Consider the following 19926-nt stretch of genomic DNA (forward strand, 5'->3'; position numbering starts at 1 on the left):
CATGATTGAGCAACTGGACTGAACTTCCTCTTTGCTATAGTTTAAGTGTTTCTCTAGGTTTCTAAGGACAGGTGCATCTGGCAGACTATTTGTAAAGCATATGTCTTCCTATCAAACCCTATTTTCTGGGACGCCCCTGGTTCTCCAGTGGTGAAGACGCCATGCTTCCACTGCAGGGGACTTGAGTTTGATCCTTAGTCAGGGAACAAAGACCCCACATGTGCATGGCAGGGGCCAAAAAATAAATTTAAAAAAATCCTATTTTCCTATTGCCTTTCATTAGAGGAAAGATATATTTCCTTGGGGAAAAAACTGGCTTGAGGACACTATTATCTCATCTTCAAGTGTTTGTATAATTATGATACTATTCTATTCCCTCCGATTAGCTATTGTTATTGACATTTTACAGGAGCTTCGGGTTTTGGTCAAGGTCACACCAGTGGTACAAAGGGTGGTTGTGGATGAGCCACAACCCAGCCTCCTGCTTCTTATCCAGCTGGTGCCTCCCCGCTCTTGACCTTGACATTCAAGACCTTGACTTTTGGTGGTTGAAAAATATACATTTCTGGAAATGTTATAGGCAGAGCAGGAAGGGAAGGGCATTCAGGGGACTCCGGATGGGGGCATTTAGAGTTAATTATCTGCAAGCTCTCAGGTGGCATGTTAGGACTGGTTTCCGATGCTCGTGAGGCTGTTCTGCGCAACCTAGGGGCACGTGTCACAAGGAACATGTGTGTGTGTATTTGGAGCCTGAGCTCCACGTGGATTGGGGAAGAGGGGTCCATGCAGGCTTGCTAAGTCCCGCTCTGTGCTCAGCCCTGAGCTGGGTCCGGTGGGGGCTGCCTGGGAAGGAAGGTCACCGCCCGAGGACCTTCAGGCCAAGTGGAAGACAGGTTTCCACGATGAGAAATCACTCAGGGACTCTGGGGTCATGGTGCCACCTTGGGGGTGCGGGCCTTGAGCCAGGGGGCTCGTGGAAGGGCTGCTCCCCGGGGCAGTCACACTGTGGGACACACCCAGGGCCCTTGCTCCTCCCCGGGGCTCTCACCCCGACCACAGGGAAACCAAGGAGCCACTGGCTGGGTTAGACGGGAACTTCAGCCTGTGGTTTGGGGGTGGGAGGGAAGGGGAGGTGAGCTGGGGGCTTGGGAGGGCTTCTCACCGAAGCACCTACAGAACGTGGCCGGGGGGTCTCGGGCACTACCGGTAGGCTTGCTCCTCGGCGACCCCCATCTTCTCAGCAGCTCCAGGAACAGAACCGAAAAGAAGCCGAACAAGGAAGCAGCAAGTCTTGAAGAAAAGCAGAAGTGGGAGCCTGCAGGCCTGACTGTCCTCCTGGAGGGGGACTGAGACCTCAGGACCGGCTGGGCTGGCGCTGCGGCAGGCGACATCTGTGCTGGAGCGATGGCCCAGCCGCACCGGGCTACGTGGCTGCCCCCGGCTCTGCTGCTTCTCTGGGTCCCAGGTGGGGGCTGCCAGGGGATGGGGGGTGGGAGGGGGAGGGGGGAGGGTGGGGATGGAAGTGGGGAGGGTGACTCAGACTGGGGCATGGTCTGTCCACCGCTTAAGATGGACCCCATCCTCGGAGGGCATGGGTGAGGGTCCATCTCCCCTTCTGCATCCGTCTGGCCTTGCAGGAGCCACAGTGGGACACGGAGGAGGGGCTTTGCCGAAGGTTTGGGGATGAATTATTAGAGGAAGGAGGGCAAAAGACAGGGCGTGCCAGAGTGGGTGGCAGGGTGACTGCCGGGCACACCCAGAACGTGCTCGTTGACAGGAGGTGCCCTCTGGGTCACGGGTCCAGGGGGTGGAGGAAGTGTGGGGACCAGGCAGGGGCTGGCCCTGGTCTCAGGGTCACGAAGGTGAATGAACAACCAGGGTGGCTTGAGGGGCCGGGACCTAAAGACCAGGGGGCTGGTGGTCTCCAAGGAAGGGAGATGGGGATTCCCATCCAATCGGGGAAGGCGAGGGGGACGGGGCAGGGAAGGGGAGGGCAGAGCAGCTTCAGGGAAGGGAGGAGGAGGCTTGCTCCCTGGAGGAGAGGGCTTCCTTGTGATGATTTCTCTCCTGGGCCTCTAGGAGTGTTCACGGCTCTCAGACAGCTCCTGCAGCCTTGCCAGTGTCATCCTTGTGTGGTCAGTGACTCAGGCATGCCTGACTCTGGATCCCAAGGACTGTAGCCTGCCAGGCTCCTCTGTCCTTGGGGATTCTCCAGACAAGAATACTGGAGTCAGTTGTTGCCATTTCCTCCTCCAGGGGATCTTCCCGACCCAGGGACTGAACCCCTGTCTGCTGCGTCTCCTCCTTTGCAGGCAGGTTCATTACCGCTGAGAAACCGGCCACCTTCTCATTACTTATGTTTCTACTGTCCCTCTAGGGGGTTCTTGTGTGTTCGCAGGATCTGCCTGGGTGGAGGGTCCGCTTTTTTTCTGGTTTCCTCTCTCATTGGTCATGGGTGGAGGGTTCACTGTTTCTCTGGTTTCCTCTCTCATTGGTCATGGGCTCGTCCCACGATGCCCAGGACCAAGATGACGGTGGTCATGCCTGCCTGGCCCCTGACCAGGCAGGTGTGCAGTGTTTCCATTTAGTGTAAAGGGGGCACTGCCTGTGTTTTTAAAAACAGCAGCATCAGGAGTCAGGTGCTTTTTCATGATCTATTGAGATGATTCTTTACTGTCTGAGCCTCCAGGGAAAGAATCCGCCTGCAATGTGGGCGACCTGGGTTCGATCCCTAGGTTGGGAAGATCCACTGGAGGAGGGCATGGCAACCCACTCCAGTATTCTTGCCTGGAGAATCCCACGGACAGAGGAGCCTGGGGTCCTACAGTCCACGGGGTCGCAGAGAGTCGGACACGACTGAGCGACTGAGCTCACACGATGCAGCACTGAGACGATCACACCTCGCTTTGCGCTTTGCTTTGCTGAGTTTCACAGACATTGCTTTTCTCCAATTGAATGTCTGCGGTAGCCCTACTTTGAGCAAGTCTATTGGCTCCATTTTTCCAACAGCATTTTCTCCCCTCGTGTCTCTGTCACATTTTGGTAATTCCTGCAAAATTTCAGACTCTCCACCAGAAAAAGATTACGACTCACTGAAGACTCAGATGATGCATAGCATTTTTTAGCAATAGAGTATGATATTTTTAAATTAAGGTATGTAAATTGTTTGTAAGACATAATGCTAATTGTTGCACACTTCATAGACTGGAGTATAATAACGTAAGCATCGCTTTTTTCTTTTGGCTGTGCAGCATGTGGGATCTCAGTTCCCCAACCATGGATCAAACCCACACCCCATGCATTAAAACATGGAGTCTTCACCGTTAACCACCAGGGGAGTCCCAAACATAGCTTTTATATGTGCTGGGAAACTAAAAACTTCTTGTGACTTTCTTTATTGCAATATTTGCTTCACTATGGTTGTCTGGATGGAGGAGGAAATGGCAACCCGCTCCAGGATTCTTGCCTGGAGAATCCCACGGACAGAGGAGCCTGGTGGGCTCCAGTCCAGGGGGTCGCAGAGTCAGACATGACTGAAGTAACTGAGCACGCACAGTTCTCTGGAACAAAATCCCCAATCCTGGCACGGTACGCCTATAGTTTTTTTCCTTTGAACTATTCAAGTGGTGATTATATCAAGATATTTGGCCGGATTTTAGTCTTTGATATACATTATACTGACTTTGGGAGAAAGCGATGGCACCCTACTCCAGTACTCTTGCCTGGAAAATCCCATGGATGGAGGAGCCTGGTAGGCTGCAGTCCATGGGGTCGCTAAGAGTCGGACACGACTGAGCGACTTCACTTTCACTTTCCACTTTTCACTTTCATGCATTGGAGGAGGAAATGGCAATCCACTCCAGTGTTCTTGCCTGAAGAATCCCAGGGACGGCGGGACCTGGTGGGCTGCCATCTATGGGGTCGCACAGAGTCGGACACGACTGAAGCGACTTAGCAGCAGTAGCAGCAGCAGCAGCATACTTACTTCATAATAAGAATTGGGCTTCCCTGAAGACTCAGATGGTAAAGAATTTGTCTGCAACGCAGGAGACCTGGGTTTGATCCCTGAGAGAAGGGAATGGCTACCCACTCCAGTATTCTTGCCTGGAAAATCCCATTGACAGAGGAGCCTGGCAGGCTATAGTCCATAGGGTCACAAAGAGTCGGATACAGCTGAGTGACTAAGCACGTATGATAAGAATTAGGAAGTTTTTCCTGTTTCCTTATTCTCTGCAGATGTTTAAATAAAATTGGGATTGTCTGGTCTTTGAAAGTTTTGAGAGAATTAACTTGTGAAACTGAGTTTTTCTCCTCAATTTTTGGAATGGAAAGAAAAAGGAACTTCTTTCTTCTCTTTTCTCTCCAGTTTTACTGAGGCATAATTAACAAGTAAAAACTGTGTATATACATATATGGTGTACAATTACAGTGATATTTTGATACATGTATACACCATGAAATAATTACCATATCACTTCACATAGTTATCTTTGGGAAAGGACTCCTTGCTAACACTTGTAGGTACTGGTCTACATTTAAAAAAAATCTATTCTGGATTAATATCGGTAATATATACTTTCCTAGAAAATCACCAGTTTGGGGGACTTCCTTGGTAGTCTGGTGGCTAAGACTGTGCTCCCAACGCCGGAGGCCCAGGTTTGATTCCTGGTCAGGGAACTAGATCCCATATGCCACAGCTAAAGATCCCAAGTGTGGCAACTAAGACCAAGCTCAACTAAACAAATAAATACATGTTTTTTAAAAAATGAGAAAATCACTAGTTTTGTCCAAGTGTGCAGACGTTTTTGTAGAGGCCTGCGGTTTACCTATTTTTCTTTTTAATGGTTTACGTGTGTCTTCTTTTTATTTTTTCTTGATCTGGTTACGCACAAGAATGTCTCTTTTGTTGTTTGTTTCTCCCAGTTGAAAAATCAGCTTTTCAGCATATACACTAGTTGCAGTGTTTTTTGTTTCCTGATTCACTAACTTCTGCTCTGGCTCTACTCTGTCTCCTGGGTGGGGTGTGAACGCACCGGTTCCTCTCCACTTCTTGTGCTGGATGGTTCACACGTTTATCTGGGATTTAGTGGGATGAGATTTTGTGATCCTGAAGTAAAACATTAGGAAAACATAGGAATGCCCTGTTAGAAGAGACAGAGACAGATAAAGAGGCAGACAGACAGAGATAGGCACGCAGAGAGAGGGACAGAGAGAGATGATGAGACGATGATGAGACCCAGAGAGACAGAGAGACAGAAAGTGAGAGACAGAAGGAGAGAGAGGACAGACAGACAGAGAGAGAGAGAGATAAGGAGAGACAAAGACACAGAGACAGTGACACAGAGAGACAGACAGACACAGGGAGAGAGACAGACGGAGACGGTGCAAGGGGAAGGCAGGCCCCGGACGCAGAGGGCTGGGTCCCGTGGGTGGAGGTGAAGGGGGCCCAGCCCAGGCAGGGGAGCCGGGAGCCAGGCTGGAAAGATGACAATTCACAGTCGAGGGGACACAGGACGTGGAGTCTGGATGTGGGCAGCAGAAGCAACGTCATAAATGGAGGAAGGGCTGGGACATTTATCTGTTAAGCACTCGGTATGTGTCGATTTTACTGATTTGTCATTTTCTAGAAAATCATACATTCATCCAGATTTACACACTTACCTGTAGAGAATGTCTTTTTTTCTATTTTTGGCTGCACTGCACGGTTTGTGGGATCTTAGTTCTCAGAGGGTTATCTATGTTCATTAGACTGAATTTTCTGAAATGTTGGCTTTCTTGGCCAGACACAGAGGGATGCCGACAGCTTCATGTGGTTCAACCTGATATCATTCTCCAGGCATTTGGTGCCCATTATCTCATCCAATACTCCCAAATGTCTGCGAGGCTTACCAGTCATCACCACGTTACCAGTGAGGCCTCTGAAGCTCAGAGAGGTTAAGTAACTTGTCCCAGAACACACAGCAGACTTGTCATAGAACTGAGACTAAAACTCAGATTCTTCTGATGCCCTTTCCACGCCACTGTAGCACTGGCCACGGAGCATCTCAGGAAACATCACACCCACCATGGGGCTGGAGAAGGCGTCTCTGCGGGGCGTCTGCCACCCAGGCCAGAATACGACCCCCTGACGGGCTCCCAGGAGTGGGAGGATGGGAGCTTGTGGTCAGCTTTGGGCAGCTTTGAATGGAGAACCGTGTGGGCTGGGGGAGGTGCTCACACCCAAGTGTTTGCTGAGGGCCTACTATGTGCCAGACACGTGTAGACCTTTAAGATACAAGAAGAAGGCCCCAGAGGCTTACGTTCAAGTGTCTTCAAGTGATTTAAGAGCCTGAAAAGCCAAGTCAAATTAAAGACGCCTAACTCTAGCAAAAGACAGCAAGCCACACCCTCCACCACTGTGGGGGCCCCATCACAGAATTACAGGGCTGGTGAGGAGCCGTATCCACAGGGGCCGGGGGGGGGGCATGTCCTCGGCTTGGAGGCCAGCGTTAATGTCACACACACGCCACCTTAGTCCCCCGGCTCTGTAGCAGAGGACTGTCTGGGACAATGGCAGACGCCAATCTTAGAAATAAAGCATAAGCTTCCTTGAAAATTAAGTCAACAGGAGCTAGGCAAGCTGAAGTAAGACCCAGGGTGAGATGAAGACTGTCAGTAAACTGTGTGTGCGGGTGACTTTTCATCCGCAAAATTTGCCAGGTATGTCCGGTGCTTCTGTGAACCATCTGGCAGCCCTCTCTCTGCCTCGGGGCACAGCCCCTTGGTGGGAACACATCAGCTGCGAGCGGTTCTTCAGGTGACTGAGCTGCTCTGGGCTGGGGGCATCCTGACAAGCTGGGAGGTGGGAGGTCCCTGGTGGGTGAGAGGTGGGAAGGGCAGAGGAAAGAAAGTTGGGGTCTGGAGGAAAGGGCAGCTGTGGTCTTAGGGCTGACAGATTGGAAGGGGCAGAGTCTCAAGGTGTATTCAGGCTGATACGGGGCAGCTAGCAAGAGATGGGGGAACTTTTGGGGGTGACCCGCAGGGTGTCCTGACCCAGGCCCACCTGATGGAGCTGGACCCGGTTGTGTATTCCAGGCTGTTTGTCCCTGAGCGGCCCCAGCAGCGTGACGGGCATCGTGGGGGGATCCCTGAGCGTGAAGTGTCGGTACCAGGAGAAATTCAGGAACAATAACAAATACTGGTGCAAACACTCATGTTTGTTATCACGGAATATTGTGGAGACCACAGAGTCAAAGACAGAAGTGACACGGGGCCGCGTGTCCATCAGAGACCATCCTGCAAACCTCACCTTCACAGTGACCTTGGAGAGCCTCAGAAAGGAGGATGCAGGAACGTACCGGTGTGGGATTGATACATCATGGTTGGAAGGAATTTTTCGAGACCCCACCTTCCAGGTTGAGGTGTCTGTGGTCCCAGGTGAGCCATGCACACCCCTCCCCCTGTACCAGCAACAAGGTCACCTAACAGTCTCAGGTTGGGATAGCCCAGGCAGAAATCCCATCAGAGAGCAAACTCTGTGTGTGTGTGTGTGTGTGTGGGTGTATGTATATTGTGTGTATGTATGTGTGTGCTCACACATGTGTGTGTATGTGTAGGTGTATGTGTGTATATTGTGTGTGTGTGTGTGAGAGAGAGAGAGACACAGAGAGACAGTCAGGGCTCTGGCACATCCCCTCGGTCTTGAGCGGTGAGAAGGTGCTTGTCGGGGAAGGGGTGGCAGAGAGGCGGGGTGTGCAGCTGAGAGAGGAGGGTGCCGTGGGCCTCCCTGCCGAAACCCGGGGAGCTGTGTGGGGAAGGTGGGGAGCTGAGTGGAGAGGCGGCAGGCGGGGCGAAGATGCTGAACACAGTGGGAGCGCTAACACGATCTGCAGTCCAGGCAGCCGTCTCTGGCAGGCTCACGAGGCTGTGACTTGGTGTCGGGGGGGAGCAAGACTGGGGGTGGGGGTGACTCTGGGGCCTCCGGAGGACCCTGACCTCATCATGGGGCTGGGGTCAGGGCTGTTGGGGGCGGTACCTGTGTCCCATTTGGAAATGCTCACTTGGCCCTGGGAGGATCCTGGCCATGGGGTCCTCCATCCTGCCCACTTCCTGAGTGATTATTTTGTGTGAAATCAACCCAGAACGGAATCGGGGGTTGGTAGAAGAGTCAGCGGGGCTCCCTGAGTCTGATTTGTATTTCAGCACCAAGGCCAACCCTACCGACTGTCACAGCCAAGACCTCGACAGTCGCAACCAAAGTTTCAACTGTGTCCTTCACCACCCTGGCCACAGAGGGCACCACCCACAGCGCCAGCAGCCAGGAGGAATATGACCCCACGCAGACCTGGAGGTAAGGTGCCCTAGGCCTGTGTCCTGGAAGCGGGCCTCCTCTGCCTTGGGGTCTATTTGGTCAGGAGCCCTGTCCCCATTGATTGGGAGCCTCTGGCTCCCTTTGCACCCAGGCTAGAAGCTGGTCTGCGTCTCCTAGCTTGGCTTGTAGGGGCCACACTGGACCTGCCCTGGGCTCTGAGAGAGGGCTCAAGCCGGGCAGAAGCTGGGGGTGGAGGGAGGGAAAGCGACATTTAATGAGAGCTGGTGAGATGATATCCTACCAGGCGCACGCTCAGTGCCCCACCTGGGCGTCATCATCTGCTCCTTACAATCCTTCACCACCATCACCCTCAGTTTATGGATGAGTAAACTGAGGCTCCGAGAGGTTAAGTGACTGAGTGGGTAATACAGTCACAGAGGCAGACTGCCTCCCAGGCTGAGTTTATATGATTCCGAAGTTTTAGGTTCTTTCTTCCAAATTTGTGATTCTCGACCTTTTTTTTGGCAGGGGGAGGTAAAAAAAACCCCAGGAGAATCTGACATTTATAGTTTCTCTCCCTGGAAATATGCTTATTGTCTGAAATCATTTCTGGGATTCACAGACTCCCTTTTTAAAAAAATAATCAATTAATTTTTATTTTTGGCTGCACGGGGTCTTCGTGGCTGCACTGGGGCTTTCTCTAGTTGCAGTAAGTGGAGGCTACTCTCTAGTTCTGGCACAAGGGCTTCTCATTGTGGTGGCTTCTCTTGCTGCAGAGCATGGGCTCATGCTCATGAGCGTGAGCTCAGTAGCTGTGGTGTGTGTTAGTTGCCCAGTCGTGTCCAACTCTTTTCGATCCCATGGACTCTGGCCCACCAGGCTCCTCTGTCCATGGGATTCTCCAGGCAAGAATACTGGAGTAGGTTGCCATGCCCTTCTCCAGGGAATTTTCCCTACCCAGGGATTGAACCTGCGTCTCTCGTGTCTTCTGGGTTGGCAGGCAGGTTCTTTACCACTAGCGCCACCTGAGTTGCGGTGCACGGGCTTAGTTGCCCCGCGGCATGTGGGATCTTCCTGGACCAGGGATCGAGCCTGTGTCCCCTGCATTGTCAAGCAGATTTTAACCGCTGGACCACCAGGGAAGCCCAAGACTCCCTATTCTGACACCACCTGGCGCCCTGCAAGTCGATCCAGAACTGGCCACCTGGGAGTCAGCACAGACTCCAGCATCCTGTGAGGCTCGTGAGGCTCAGTCTTGTAAGATGGCCTGACTTCAGATGCCAGAGCTCTTTGGGGATGCTCAGATCATCACATTTCTGATCAGCTGGATACACAACCCACTTGGGTTTGGTAATTGCGTAGGTAATTCACAGAATGCAGGGAAGTGTTATATTATAGTTTTATCATAAAGTATAAAGGTCAGGGTGCTTCCCAGGAGGCGTTAGTGGTAAAGAACCCACCTGCCAATGCAGGAGACATAAGAGACCTGGGTTTGTTCCCTGGGTTGGGAAGATCCCCTGGAGGAGGGCAAGAATATTCCAGTATTCTTGCCTGGAGAATCCCCATGGGCAGATGAGCCTAACCATGAAGGCTAGGTCAACGGGGTCCAGCCTACGGCTGCAGGCTACAGTCCGTGGGGTTGCAGAGTCAGACACGACTGAAATGACTCAGCACACACGCATAAAGGTCAGGACCAGTCAATGAAGAGACATGTAGGGCAAGGTCTGGGAGGGTCCTGACTGCAAAATTTCTGTGCCCTTTCCCAGTGGAGTTGGGGGGCATCACCCTCCCGGGACTTTGATGTCTTTACCAACCAGAAAGTTCCTTCAAGTCTTGGTGCCCATAGTTTTTCCTTGGGTTTCATGGCACGGACATGACTAACTGAATCATTGCCCACACGACTGACCTCAACCCCCAATACCCCTTTCCACTTCCCTGAAGGTCAGGCTGGCCAGAGCCCCAAATCTCTCATCACATGGCTGGCCCTTCTGGTGACCAGCTCTCGTCCTGAGTCAGGGAAAATCTCAGGCAGATCCAAGGGGCTTGTGAATCACAAAGTTGCTCCTATTACTAGGAAAACCTCAAGGATTTAGAGCCTCCCTTCCAGGAGCCAGAGGCAAAGGCCAGTCAGATTCTTTATTATAGGACACCCCACGACCCCTCCACTGGCTTCCTGACAATCCAGGTGACAAGCTTTATATCAGGCAAGGTGAGATTCAGGCCCCAAACATGCCACCTTCAGAAATGATCTGCAGATGCACACCTGGAAAATGGAGCTGGGTTTTTTAAACAATAATTTTATTTGTCTATTTGTCTTTTTTTTTTTTTCCTGTGCTGGGTCTTTGTTGCTGCACAGGCTTTCTCTAGCTGCAGAGAGTGGCGCTTACTCTCTAGTTTCTGTGCTCGGGCTTCTCACTGCAGCGGCTTCTCTAGTCATGGAGCACAGGCCTGGTAGTTGTGGAGCCCGGGCTTACTCCCTCCGCAGCTTGTGGGATCTTCCTGGACCACGGACCAAACCTGTTTGTGTCTCCTGCATTGGAAGGTGGATTCTTCACCACTGAGCTGCTAGGGAAGCCCCGGAGCTGGGTTTTGTATAGCTGAAGCTTGTACAGGTCTCAGGGGTGGGGGGGGGGGTGCATCTTTAAGAAAAAAAGACTAGAACATTATGGATGCCAGTTAGGCATAAAAGAAGGGGCCCAAGCAAGGGAGGGGCAGAGCCCAAGTTTCGTCAGTTCCCCAGGAAAGCAACTGCTGCTGTCTGAGTGTGAAGTGGTAGAGTTTCAAGGTGATGCTTTTGCAGTCAGGTTTGTAATTGCAAAAGACTGGGCAAAAGAAATGCCCATGAAAAGGGAAGAGTCAAATAATTTATGATCTGTCCATGCAATGGAATACTATGCAGCTGTAAAAAAAAACCCACAGGGAACTTCTGAATGTAGTGACATGGAGAGATCTTCAAGAAGCATTGTGAAGTAAAAAACTAGTGTTTATCACTGACTCAATGGACGTGAGTTTGAGCAAGCTCCAGGAGATGGTGAAAGACAGGGAAGCCTGGCATGCTGCAGTGCATGGGGTCGCAAAGAGTCGGACGCGGCTGAGCAGCTGAACAACAGCGTTTACACCAGCGGCCCCCAACCTTTTTGGCACCAGGGACCAGTTTTGTGGAAGACAGCTTTTCCACAGACGGGGGTGGGAGTGGATGGTTCAGGCAGTACTAAGAGAGATTTGGGGGGTGGGGGGTGAATGGGGAGGTGCTCACCTCCTGCTGTGTGGCCAGGTTCCTAACAGTCCCCTGGTGGGTACTGGTCCATGGCCCGGGGGTTGGGGACCCATGGTATATACTATGCCTCTTATATGTGAAAAAAGGACATATACAAAAATAATGTATATTCGTATTTTCTTGTGTTGAATAAAGAGGCTCTGGAAGGCTCTTAGGTGTACCGTGTGTGTCTGTAGGGGGATTTAGGTAGACGGGGGTTGCAAAGGAGGCTTTACGCTGTCTGCCTTTTTTTCAGTGGGCGCTTATCTACTGAACAAGAGAGGGAAGGTGGGACCCCTGCCCCACCCAGCCCACCCTGTCTCCCTTCAGGCTCCATGCGCTGCTGATCTCCTTGGCGCTCCTGCTGCTCCTGCTGGGGGGCATCTCACTGCTCGCCTGGAGGATGGTTCAGAGACGGGTCAAAGGTGAGTGAGCCCCCCACACCCGCCTGCACCCCACCCCGAGGGTGGGCCGGCCCCGCCCACACCCTCCGGTCCTAGAGGAAATGCGTCTGGGTTTCCAGAAGGGTCATCAGCTGTATCTCCCCTGGGACCACATGGCCCCGGGTGACCCTAGAGGGCAGGCCCGGGAGGGAGTGTCCGTGGTATGGCTGAGAGGAGGTGACTTTAAGGCAAGAGGCCTTTCCCACGGCAGGGCTGGGCTCGTGAAGCAACGTCCCTCTTCCGTCTAAACCCTTCCGTGACCTCCTACAGCCTCCAAAGTCCAGGCCTGCCCAGCATGGTCAAGGCCCTTGGCAATCTGTCCATCCTCACACGCTGGAAGGCAGTGGTTTCTCAACTTCCTCTGCGTTTGCTCTGGGCACCTGGGGGGCCTGCCCTGCCCTCCACCAGCTCACTCCTGATCCCCTGAGTGCTGCTCTCCACTTCCTTTCCTCTGGGACCTCTTCCTGGCCCCCAAATGGCAGGTCAGGGGCCCCTTCAGGGGGAGCCTCTGTTCTCCCACCATCAAAGCCCTTGTCCCACCAGTTTGTCCCACCTGCTTCGTAGGCTGCCTCCCCACCAGCCCATGCAGCTCCTTAAGATCAGAGACCCTTACCCAAGAAGGCACGGGAGCAGTATGTGTTGAGTGAAAGTATTATTTAATATTATTTAATATTGTCACAGTGGCACCCAGGGAGCCTGTGGTCCAGCCACTCTCCTCTGAGCTCAGATTAAAAGAGAAAATAGGACGCCCCCAGCATCCTGTCTGGTGCTCAGTAAGTAGGGGCTCAACAAACGCTTGAGCAAATTAAATACATAGAAGAGCAGAGGAACCAGTGCGCTGTGACCTTCTTGCTGGTGGGTGGCCCAAGTGTTACCTGTGTCTGCTTAAAAAAAACTGCATAGCGTGAGAGTTGCGAGCTAGGTTTTATCTGGGGCAGAATGAGGACTGTGGCCTGGGAGACAACACCTTAGATAGGTCTGAGAAACTGCTCCAGAGATTCAGGGGGCGGGGAAAGGTCAGCGTATCTGTGATTTTGGTGAATGGGGAGGAACACAGGCAATCAAGCACACATTTTCCCAGGAGGTTTCTTTTAGTCTTGGGAAGCTTCTGCTACTCACAGCGAACAGTCGTCACCGTGAAGGATGTTCGTGCTTTTCTAGATACGGGGAGATGCAAGGATTGGGCTCATAAAAATCAGCCCCTGAGACTATCTGACTATCTGAAGACCTGTCCCTCCCATTTACCTGGCACGCAGATGCCTCATTCCTGCTCTCCACCCTGAGCTCCTTTCAGGGGGTGTTGAAGCAGCTGCATCAGCACCTGATTTGATCCTTGCAGAGGCAGATGGCAGGCACCCAGGGCAAGTGCCGGTGCGTACTTGACTCCTGTAGGACAGCAGCTTTCTGCCTGAGATGGGTGTGAGCCTTAAGGTTCCTTCCTGGACTAAGAGTTCTTAATTCCATGTGCACCGAGTACCTGGGCAGAGGGGATATTTGTTCAGAATGACCGATGCTGAGCCTTTTGGGGCTGCAGTGAAACTCTGGTGGCTCTGCCCCACACCTGCAGTGCTAAACTGGGAGTTGGTTCTTACTGGGAGCAAAAGGGGAGACCCCGCCTTACTCTCTCACCTCCAGCATCCCCGTGGGGTCCAGCCCCTCCCTCTAGCACATCTCAGGCCTTTAGCAGCGAAATCGGCCTCAACATACGTATGCTTGATGCATGGAAAGAAAACCACTTCCTCTTCCCCATCTGCTCTTCCCATATCACTTCTGGGAACCATATTCTAAAACTTCAGCCCATACTTCTTTACCACATGGGGGTTTTCCCAGCCTGGGTTGCCTCAGATCTGTGGGTCCCAGAGATCTCCAGGGTGCCCTTCCACCTAAAAAGCGTCCCTCCCCTTTAAAAACGGGGTGTGTGATTGCTGTAGAAAATTGGAAAAAGACATAAAACACAGAGAGGGAAAGAAATTCACCCTAATAAATAAAAAGAAGAACTTGCACCACCCAGAGAAAACCAACCACAGACGGTTGAGTCACATCCTTACGGTCTCTTGCAAATCTGACTTTTTAAAACGTTTGCTCCGTATGTAATTCCACTTTCATTTTTTTAATTAAAAAATTTATCGTGTTGACTTGTTTTTGTTTGTGCTGGGTCTTCGTTGCTGCGTGCAGGCTTTCTCTAGTGGTGGTGTGTGGGCTTCTCGCTGTGGTGGTTTCTCTTGTTGGAGAACACAGGCTCAGTAGTTGTGGCACGTCAGCTAAGTTGCCCAGCAACATGTGGGATCCTCCAGGACCAGGGATCGAACCCGTCTGTGTCCCCTGCATTGGCAGGTGGATTCGTAACCACTGGACCATCAGGGAAGTCCTGTAATTCCACTGTTCAACTTTAACACACTGTATGATTTTCCCTGCTAATAATCTCCTCCAAATCCCTGAGTGCAGAGTTGACTTGTGTGAGTGGATCACACCTCGTCAAGGGATCTTTGCTAACGGGAGAAAGGCTTTGTGTTCATGTAGCCTCTGTCTCTCCCCTGCTTGGCATCTCGGCGCCTGTCTCCCGGCTGCCTCTGGGGTTAAGGTTAGGGTTAGTGAACCCTGTGGCCCTGCTGGCCCCAGCCTGACGCCTGCCTTGTGCTCACTCGTGGTTCCTCCCCTGAGCCCACTCTTGTCATTCACTTATTCATTCACTCGATCATCCTGCCTCATTCTAGGATTCAGTCTCCTTCCTCTTCTTTTGCCTCTTTAGCTGGAGAGAAACCAGAGCCGCCCCAGAGCCGCAGTCAGGTAAGGAGGGTTCCCGCAGGAGGCGAGTCAGGGTGGCCGGGAGGCACGCAGGGGGTGCTGGGGACCCGATCTGTCTCGTTAGCTGGTGGAGGTCCACGTGGATCCCACACGGATAGAGCGAGGTGCTCACCTAGAGCTGGAAGAACAACGCCCGGGAGGTCTGGTCGCTAGGTCACCGTGAGCTCTGGCCAGCCTGTTCCCTCCCAAGGGAAGGGGAGGGATGGAGGGTCCTCCAGCCCAGTTGTTGACCTGAACATTCAAACACTCCCCAGAGAGGACCTGAGTGGGGGAGGGGGAAGGCAGGATGGGAAGGCTGGGGCACCCGGAGCGTAGAGGGGAAGGGGAGATGCTTGCAGGGACACGGGCCTCTCTAGGCTGGACTGCAGGGGGGCCTGTGGACACCCATCCAAACCCGCACTCCTGTCCACCCCAGGCTGCTGAGCAGACTGAGCCCTGCTATGCGAATCTGGAGCTGCAGACGTGGCCCCTTTCAGGAAAGCCCGTTCAACCCACGCAGGCAGAGGTGGAATACAGCACAGTGGTGAGTGCAAGGGCCCAGCTCCCGTCCTGGGGACCACGGGCCGCGGCAGAGGCATCGCCATGTGGGGTCCGGCAGGCAGGGAGGGGAGAGAGGATCAATTGGTCACCTTGTGCTTCTGTAGGACGAGGATACACAGAAAACCAGTCAAGTGTTGGGGACGTCTCTGGTGGTCCAGTGGCTAAGACTTAGCCTTCCAATGCAGGGGTGCAAGTTTGATCCTGGTTGGGGAGATGAGATCCCACATGCCTCTTGGCCAGAAAACCAAAATATGAAATAGAAGCAATATTGTAATAAATTCAATAAGGACTGTAAAAAAGGTCCACATCAAAAAAAATCTTAGAAAAGAAAAGAAAATGAAGAAAGTGTAGATTTCGCCAGACCTTGGTGTCTTTGTGGCTGAGGGGTCGGGTGGGAGATGAAGGGGCATTTGGAATGGCCAGTGGATAATCAAGAGTCAATAAAGTACAGCACTTATTAAGCACCTACTATGTACCATATGGACTTCCCCGGTGGCTCAGACGATAAAAGAATCTGCCTACAATGCGGGAGACCCGGATTTGATCCCTGGGTCGGGAAGATCCCCGGAGAAGGCAATGGCAACCCATCCCAGTACTCTTGCCTGGAAAATCCCATGGATGGACAGAGGAGCCTGGTAGGCTGCAGTCCATGGGGTCGCAAAGAGTTGGACACGACTGAGCGACTTCACTTTCACTTTCATGGACCACATGGGCTTTCCTGGTGGCGCTGGTGGTAAAGAACCCGCCTGCCAATGCTGTAGACATAAGAGACACGGGTTCCATCCCTGGGGTGGGAAGATCGCCTGGAGGAGGGCATGGCAACCCACTCCAGTATTCTTGCCTGGAGAATCCCATGGATAGAGAAGCCTGGCGGGCTACAGTCCATGGGGTCGCACAGAGTTGGACACGACTGAAGCAGCTTAGCAGGCACGCACACTCACGTACCGTACACTCAATGTTAAAGCCAGTGGTTTCGCACTGTTTTGGTCCCATCATCTCTTTGGCATGAACTCTACTTTTTAGATTTTTACCAGTGAGCCCCTGTGGGTCAAGCCGTAGGCACAGCATTGCAAAGCGGAATAAAGGAAGACGTTGCCTCCCATCCCCACCCTGTGCAGGGTCATAACTCACCCTTGAGTGGAAAGAGTTTAGGCAGAGGTTGAGGGATTAGTGGCTAGAGAAGACGAGATGGAGGTTTGAGCATCAGACACGTGGCCGGGGACTAGCAACATCCTAGCTTTTCTAACTTGGTGACTAATGACCCCAAAGCAGAGCCCAGGCGCTCCCCCAGCTCTGATGCTTGGACTTTGCGCTGTGTCTTTGATAGTGATCAGGGCTCCTGGCCTTTCCCAATCAATAGAAATTGATCAGAGGCCAGACAAGAAATTCAGGCAAGGCTCTGTGGGGCCCCTGCTGCAGCAGGAGGGAGCAAGAACAAACAACAGTTTTCCTTGCTTGGGGGCCGGTGAGGGGAGGGGTGTGTCCAGGGGTGGGGCTAGAGAGGCGGCTTAGGTGTTTTGCCCCGTCTTGGATGTTGTTCTATGCAGGGGGCATGCGCAGCACACTGCTTTTGCTCCAGGCTCCTCCAAAGTGGCAGGTGGGTTTTTTGTCTCTTTGTGTCTCTAGTCCAGAATTTGCCCCAGCTATGCCTGCATGCAGTTATGTTTAGTCCCTTAGAGTTTCTTTGGATTTTGTTGCTCGAGGAGATGTTTGTCCAGGTGCAAGCCCTGCAGCAAAGGGTCCCAGGTCTGGCATGTCTCATCTTGACCAGGTGGGGGCAGAGCAGGTGGGTGGATGGGATTTTGGAGACCCGCCTTTGCGAGAGAAAGTGGCCAGGACAGTGAGGACCAGTGGAGCCTCCACCATCCCCCGCCAGTGGAACCTGCCTCAGGTGGCCCCTCTGATGTCTCCTCCCTAATCTGGGATTCCCACTTCCCCGGCCTCTCCTGAGCCTCTGGCCTCTGTCTCTGCAGGGCCCGCCCAGCGGCGATCTTCACTACAGCTCGATAGTGTTTGACCCCCCGGAGCCAGGATTCCAAGGCCGACAGGATTCCCTCCGAGACGCCAGTGTACAGCATGGTTAAGAAGACATAAGCTCGTGTTTCCAGCCTTACCAACTGGAGGACTCTGCGGGTCACAGGAGGCCCAGGGATCGGCCTTCACCCCCGAGCCCCCCTCCACCTGCTCCCCTTGATGGTGACTGGCAAGGCAGCTGTGCTCCCCAAGGCTGCCCGTCTTGCGCCATCAGCCAGGCTGGCTTCCCTGAGGACGTCCAGGAATGCGGTTCTGGATGGTCCGGTGGGAAACCTTCCATCCCACTGGCTCTCGAGGTCTCTCTCCTCTCTTCTCTGCTTCATCCCAGCTCCAGGTGGCTCCAGGCAAAGGTGGGACTCCTGTAGTATGGTACCTACGAATAGCTTTGTAAACCACAGCCCCATGGAAGTGTCTGGGGTTGCTGGAAAGTGGGGAGAACCGGCGAAGAGCCAGGAGAACTCAAAGGCATTGAAGACTGGGTCCCTGTCTTCTTATGGACAAGAAGACCAAGACTCAGGGAGAGGAGAGCCTTGCCCACAGCGCCAGAATGAGTGGCACACTTCTCTGGACTCTTGGGATTATTGTTAATCTAAGAGATATTAATAACATTGAAAGTATCTTAAGAGAGAAGAAAAAAGTTATTTAAACTTTGCAGCTGTATGTCTGCAATACTGTATTAAAAGTCCTTTCTTTTGAAGCCGATTAATATTTCATTGATGTATATATCACTTCGTGCTTGTCCATCCATCTGTCTGTCAATAGAATGCTTCTATATTTTAGCTCTTGTGAAAAATCCAAGTTATGAGCTTGGTGTACAAGTATCTCTTGGAGACTCTGCTTTCAATTCTTTTGGGCATACACCCAGAAGAGGAATTGCCGAATCATATGATAACCTATTTTTAATCTTTGAGGAACTGCGATACTGTTATCGGCAGTAGCTGTACCATGTTACGTTCCCACCACGAGTCTCCAGTTTCTTCACATCCTTTCCAGCACTTTTTTTTTTTAAATAGCAGCGAACCTAATGTATGTGAGGTGGTTTCTCGTTGCACTTTTGATTTGCATTTCCCCAGTGATTAGTGAGGTCGAGCACTTTTCAAGTGCTTATTGGCTATCTGTGTATCTTCATTGAAGACATGTCTATTCAGTCCTGTTGCCCATTTTCAGATTGATTTCTTTGTTGTTATTGAGTTGTCTGTGTATTCTGGATATTCAGTCTTATCAGATATATAATTTGCAAATATTTTCTCTCATTTTGTGGGCCAAATTTTTACTCTGTTGAAGGTGTCTTTTGAGGACAAAAAGCTTGATGTTTCATGAAGTTTAATTTGTCCATTTTGTTGCTGCTACTGCCTGTGCCGTTTAGGTCATATTCAGGAAATCATTGTCAAATCTGAGGTTCTGAAGATTTTGTCCTTTGCTTTATTCTAAGAGTTCAACAGTTTTAGGTCTGACTAGCTAACTTTTTAGACTAGCTTTGGCTTTATCCTTTTTATAGCTCCTAAAGTTATAAAGGTAGGTCTTTTTATTTGAGATCTTTGCCCTTCTTTTTAAGGTAAGCATTTAAATTTCCCATGTAGCACTGCTCTCATTGTCTTTCACAAGTTTTGTAGATTGTGTTTATGCTTCCACTCATCTTAAGTGTTTTCTAATTCCCTTTATGATTTCTTCTTTGATCCATTGGTTGTGTATGAGTGTGCTGTTTCATTTCCACAAGTTTGTGAATTTTCCAGTTTTAATTTTTTCCCTTTTCAAGTATTTATTGAAAGATGAATAAACATAAATTGACTGGTTACATAGTCAGTGTCAATTAGTTTTTTTTAATTCCATCTTATAATACCATATAACGTCTTGTAAGAAAAAAAACTTTTTAAGCCTTGAGTAATGCCTTTACAGTATGAACTGGACCAACCATCAGACGTGGCTCCTCCCCGTCTCAATGTGAATAAAATGCCATTAAAAACAATGAAGAGAATCCAGTTTAACTTTCATTATTTATTTCTAACATCAACCTGTTCTGGTCAGAGAAGAAACTGTATGATGTCTATCTTTTTAAATCTATTAAGACCTAGTTTGTGGCTTCATGTTTGGTCTATCCTGGAGAATGTTGAGTGTGTACTTATGAAGAATGTGTGTGTTGGGCTAGAGTGTTCTGTTTATGACTGTGCTGCTACTGCTGCTAAGTCGCTTCAGTCGTGTCCGACTCTGTGCGACCCCAGAGACGGCAGCCCACCAGGCTCCCCTGTCCCTGGGATTCTCCACGCAAGAACACTGGAGTGGGTTGTCATTTTCTCCTCCAATGCATGAAAGTGAAAACTGAAAGTGAAGTCACTCAGTCATTCCCGACTCTTAGCGACCCCATGGACTGAAGCCTACCAGGCTCCTCTGTCCATGGATTTTCCAGGCAAGAGTACTGGAGTGGGGTGCCATTGCCTTCTCCTTATGTCTGTGAGATCTAGTTAATCTACCGCGTTGTTCAGCTCTCTATTTCCTAAGTTGTCTTCCATCTGATCATTACTGCGAGTGGCGTATTGAAGGCTCCAACTATCATAGTAGAT

At 51.3% G+C, this 19926-nt stretch overlaps 1 protein-coding gene across 2 annotated transcripts; it reads left to right on the forward strand.

The window, feature by feature from the left end:
- The first annotated feature begins 396 nt into the window (after positions 1 to 396).
- Positions 397 to 18816, forward strand: CD300A (CD300a molecule). Of its 2 annotated transcripts, none has more exons than XR_011467865.1 (7): positions 397 to 1465; positions 7075 to 7416; positions 8189 to 8329; positions 11803 to 11971; positions 14739 to 14776; positions 15210 to 15317; positions 17308 to 17337. XR_011467865.1 is itself a non-coding variant. In XM_070389031.1 (7 exons), the coding sequence occupies exons 1-7, from the start codon at positions 1405 to 1407 to the stop codon at positions 17416 to 17418; spliced, it is 903 nt and encodes a 300-aa protein (XP_070245132.1). In that variant the 5' UTR covers positions 682 to 1404; the 3' UTR covers positions 17419 to 18816. The 2 variants fall into 2 exon arrangements, 1 of the variants encoding a protein (XP_070245132.1); XM_070389031.1 differs by having other exon boundaries at positions 682 to 1465; positions 8182 to 8329; positions 11877 to 11971; positions 17308 to 18816.
- The last annotated feature ends 1110 nt before the right edge of the window (positions 18817 to 19926 follow it).

This window comes from Bos mutus, chromosome 19 (genome assembly GCF_027580195.1).
Source record: "Bos mutus isolate GX-2022 chromosome 19, NWIPB_WYAK_1.1, whole genome shotgun sequence".
In the NCBI taxonomy this organism is placed as follows: domain Eukaryota; kingdom Metazoa; phylum Chordata; class Mammalia; order Artiodactyla; family Bovidae; genus Bos; species Bos mutus.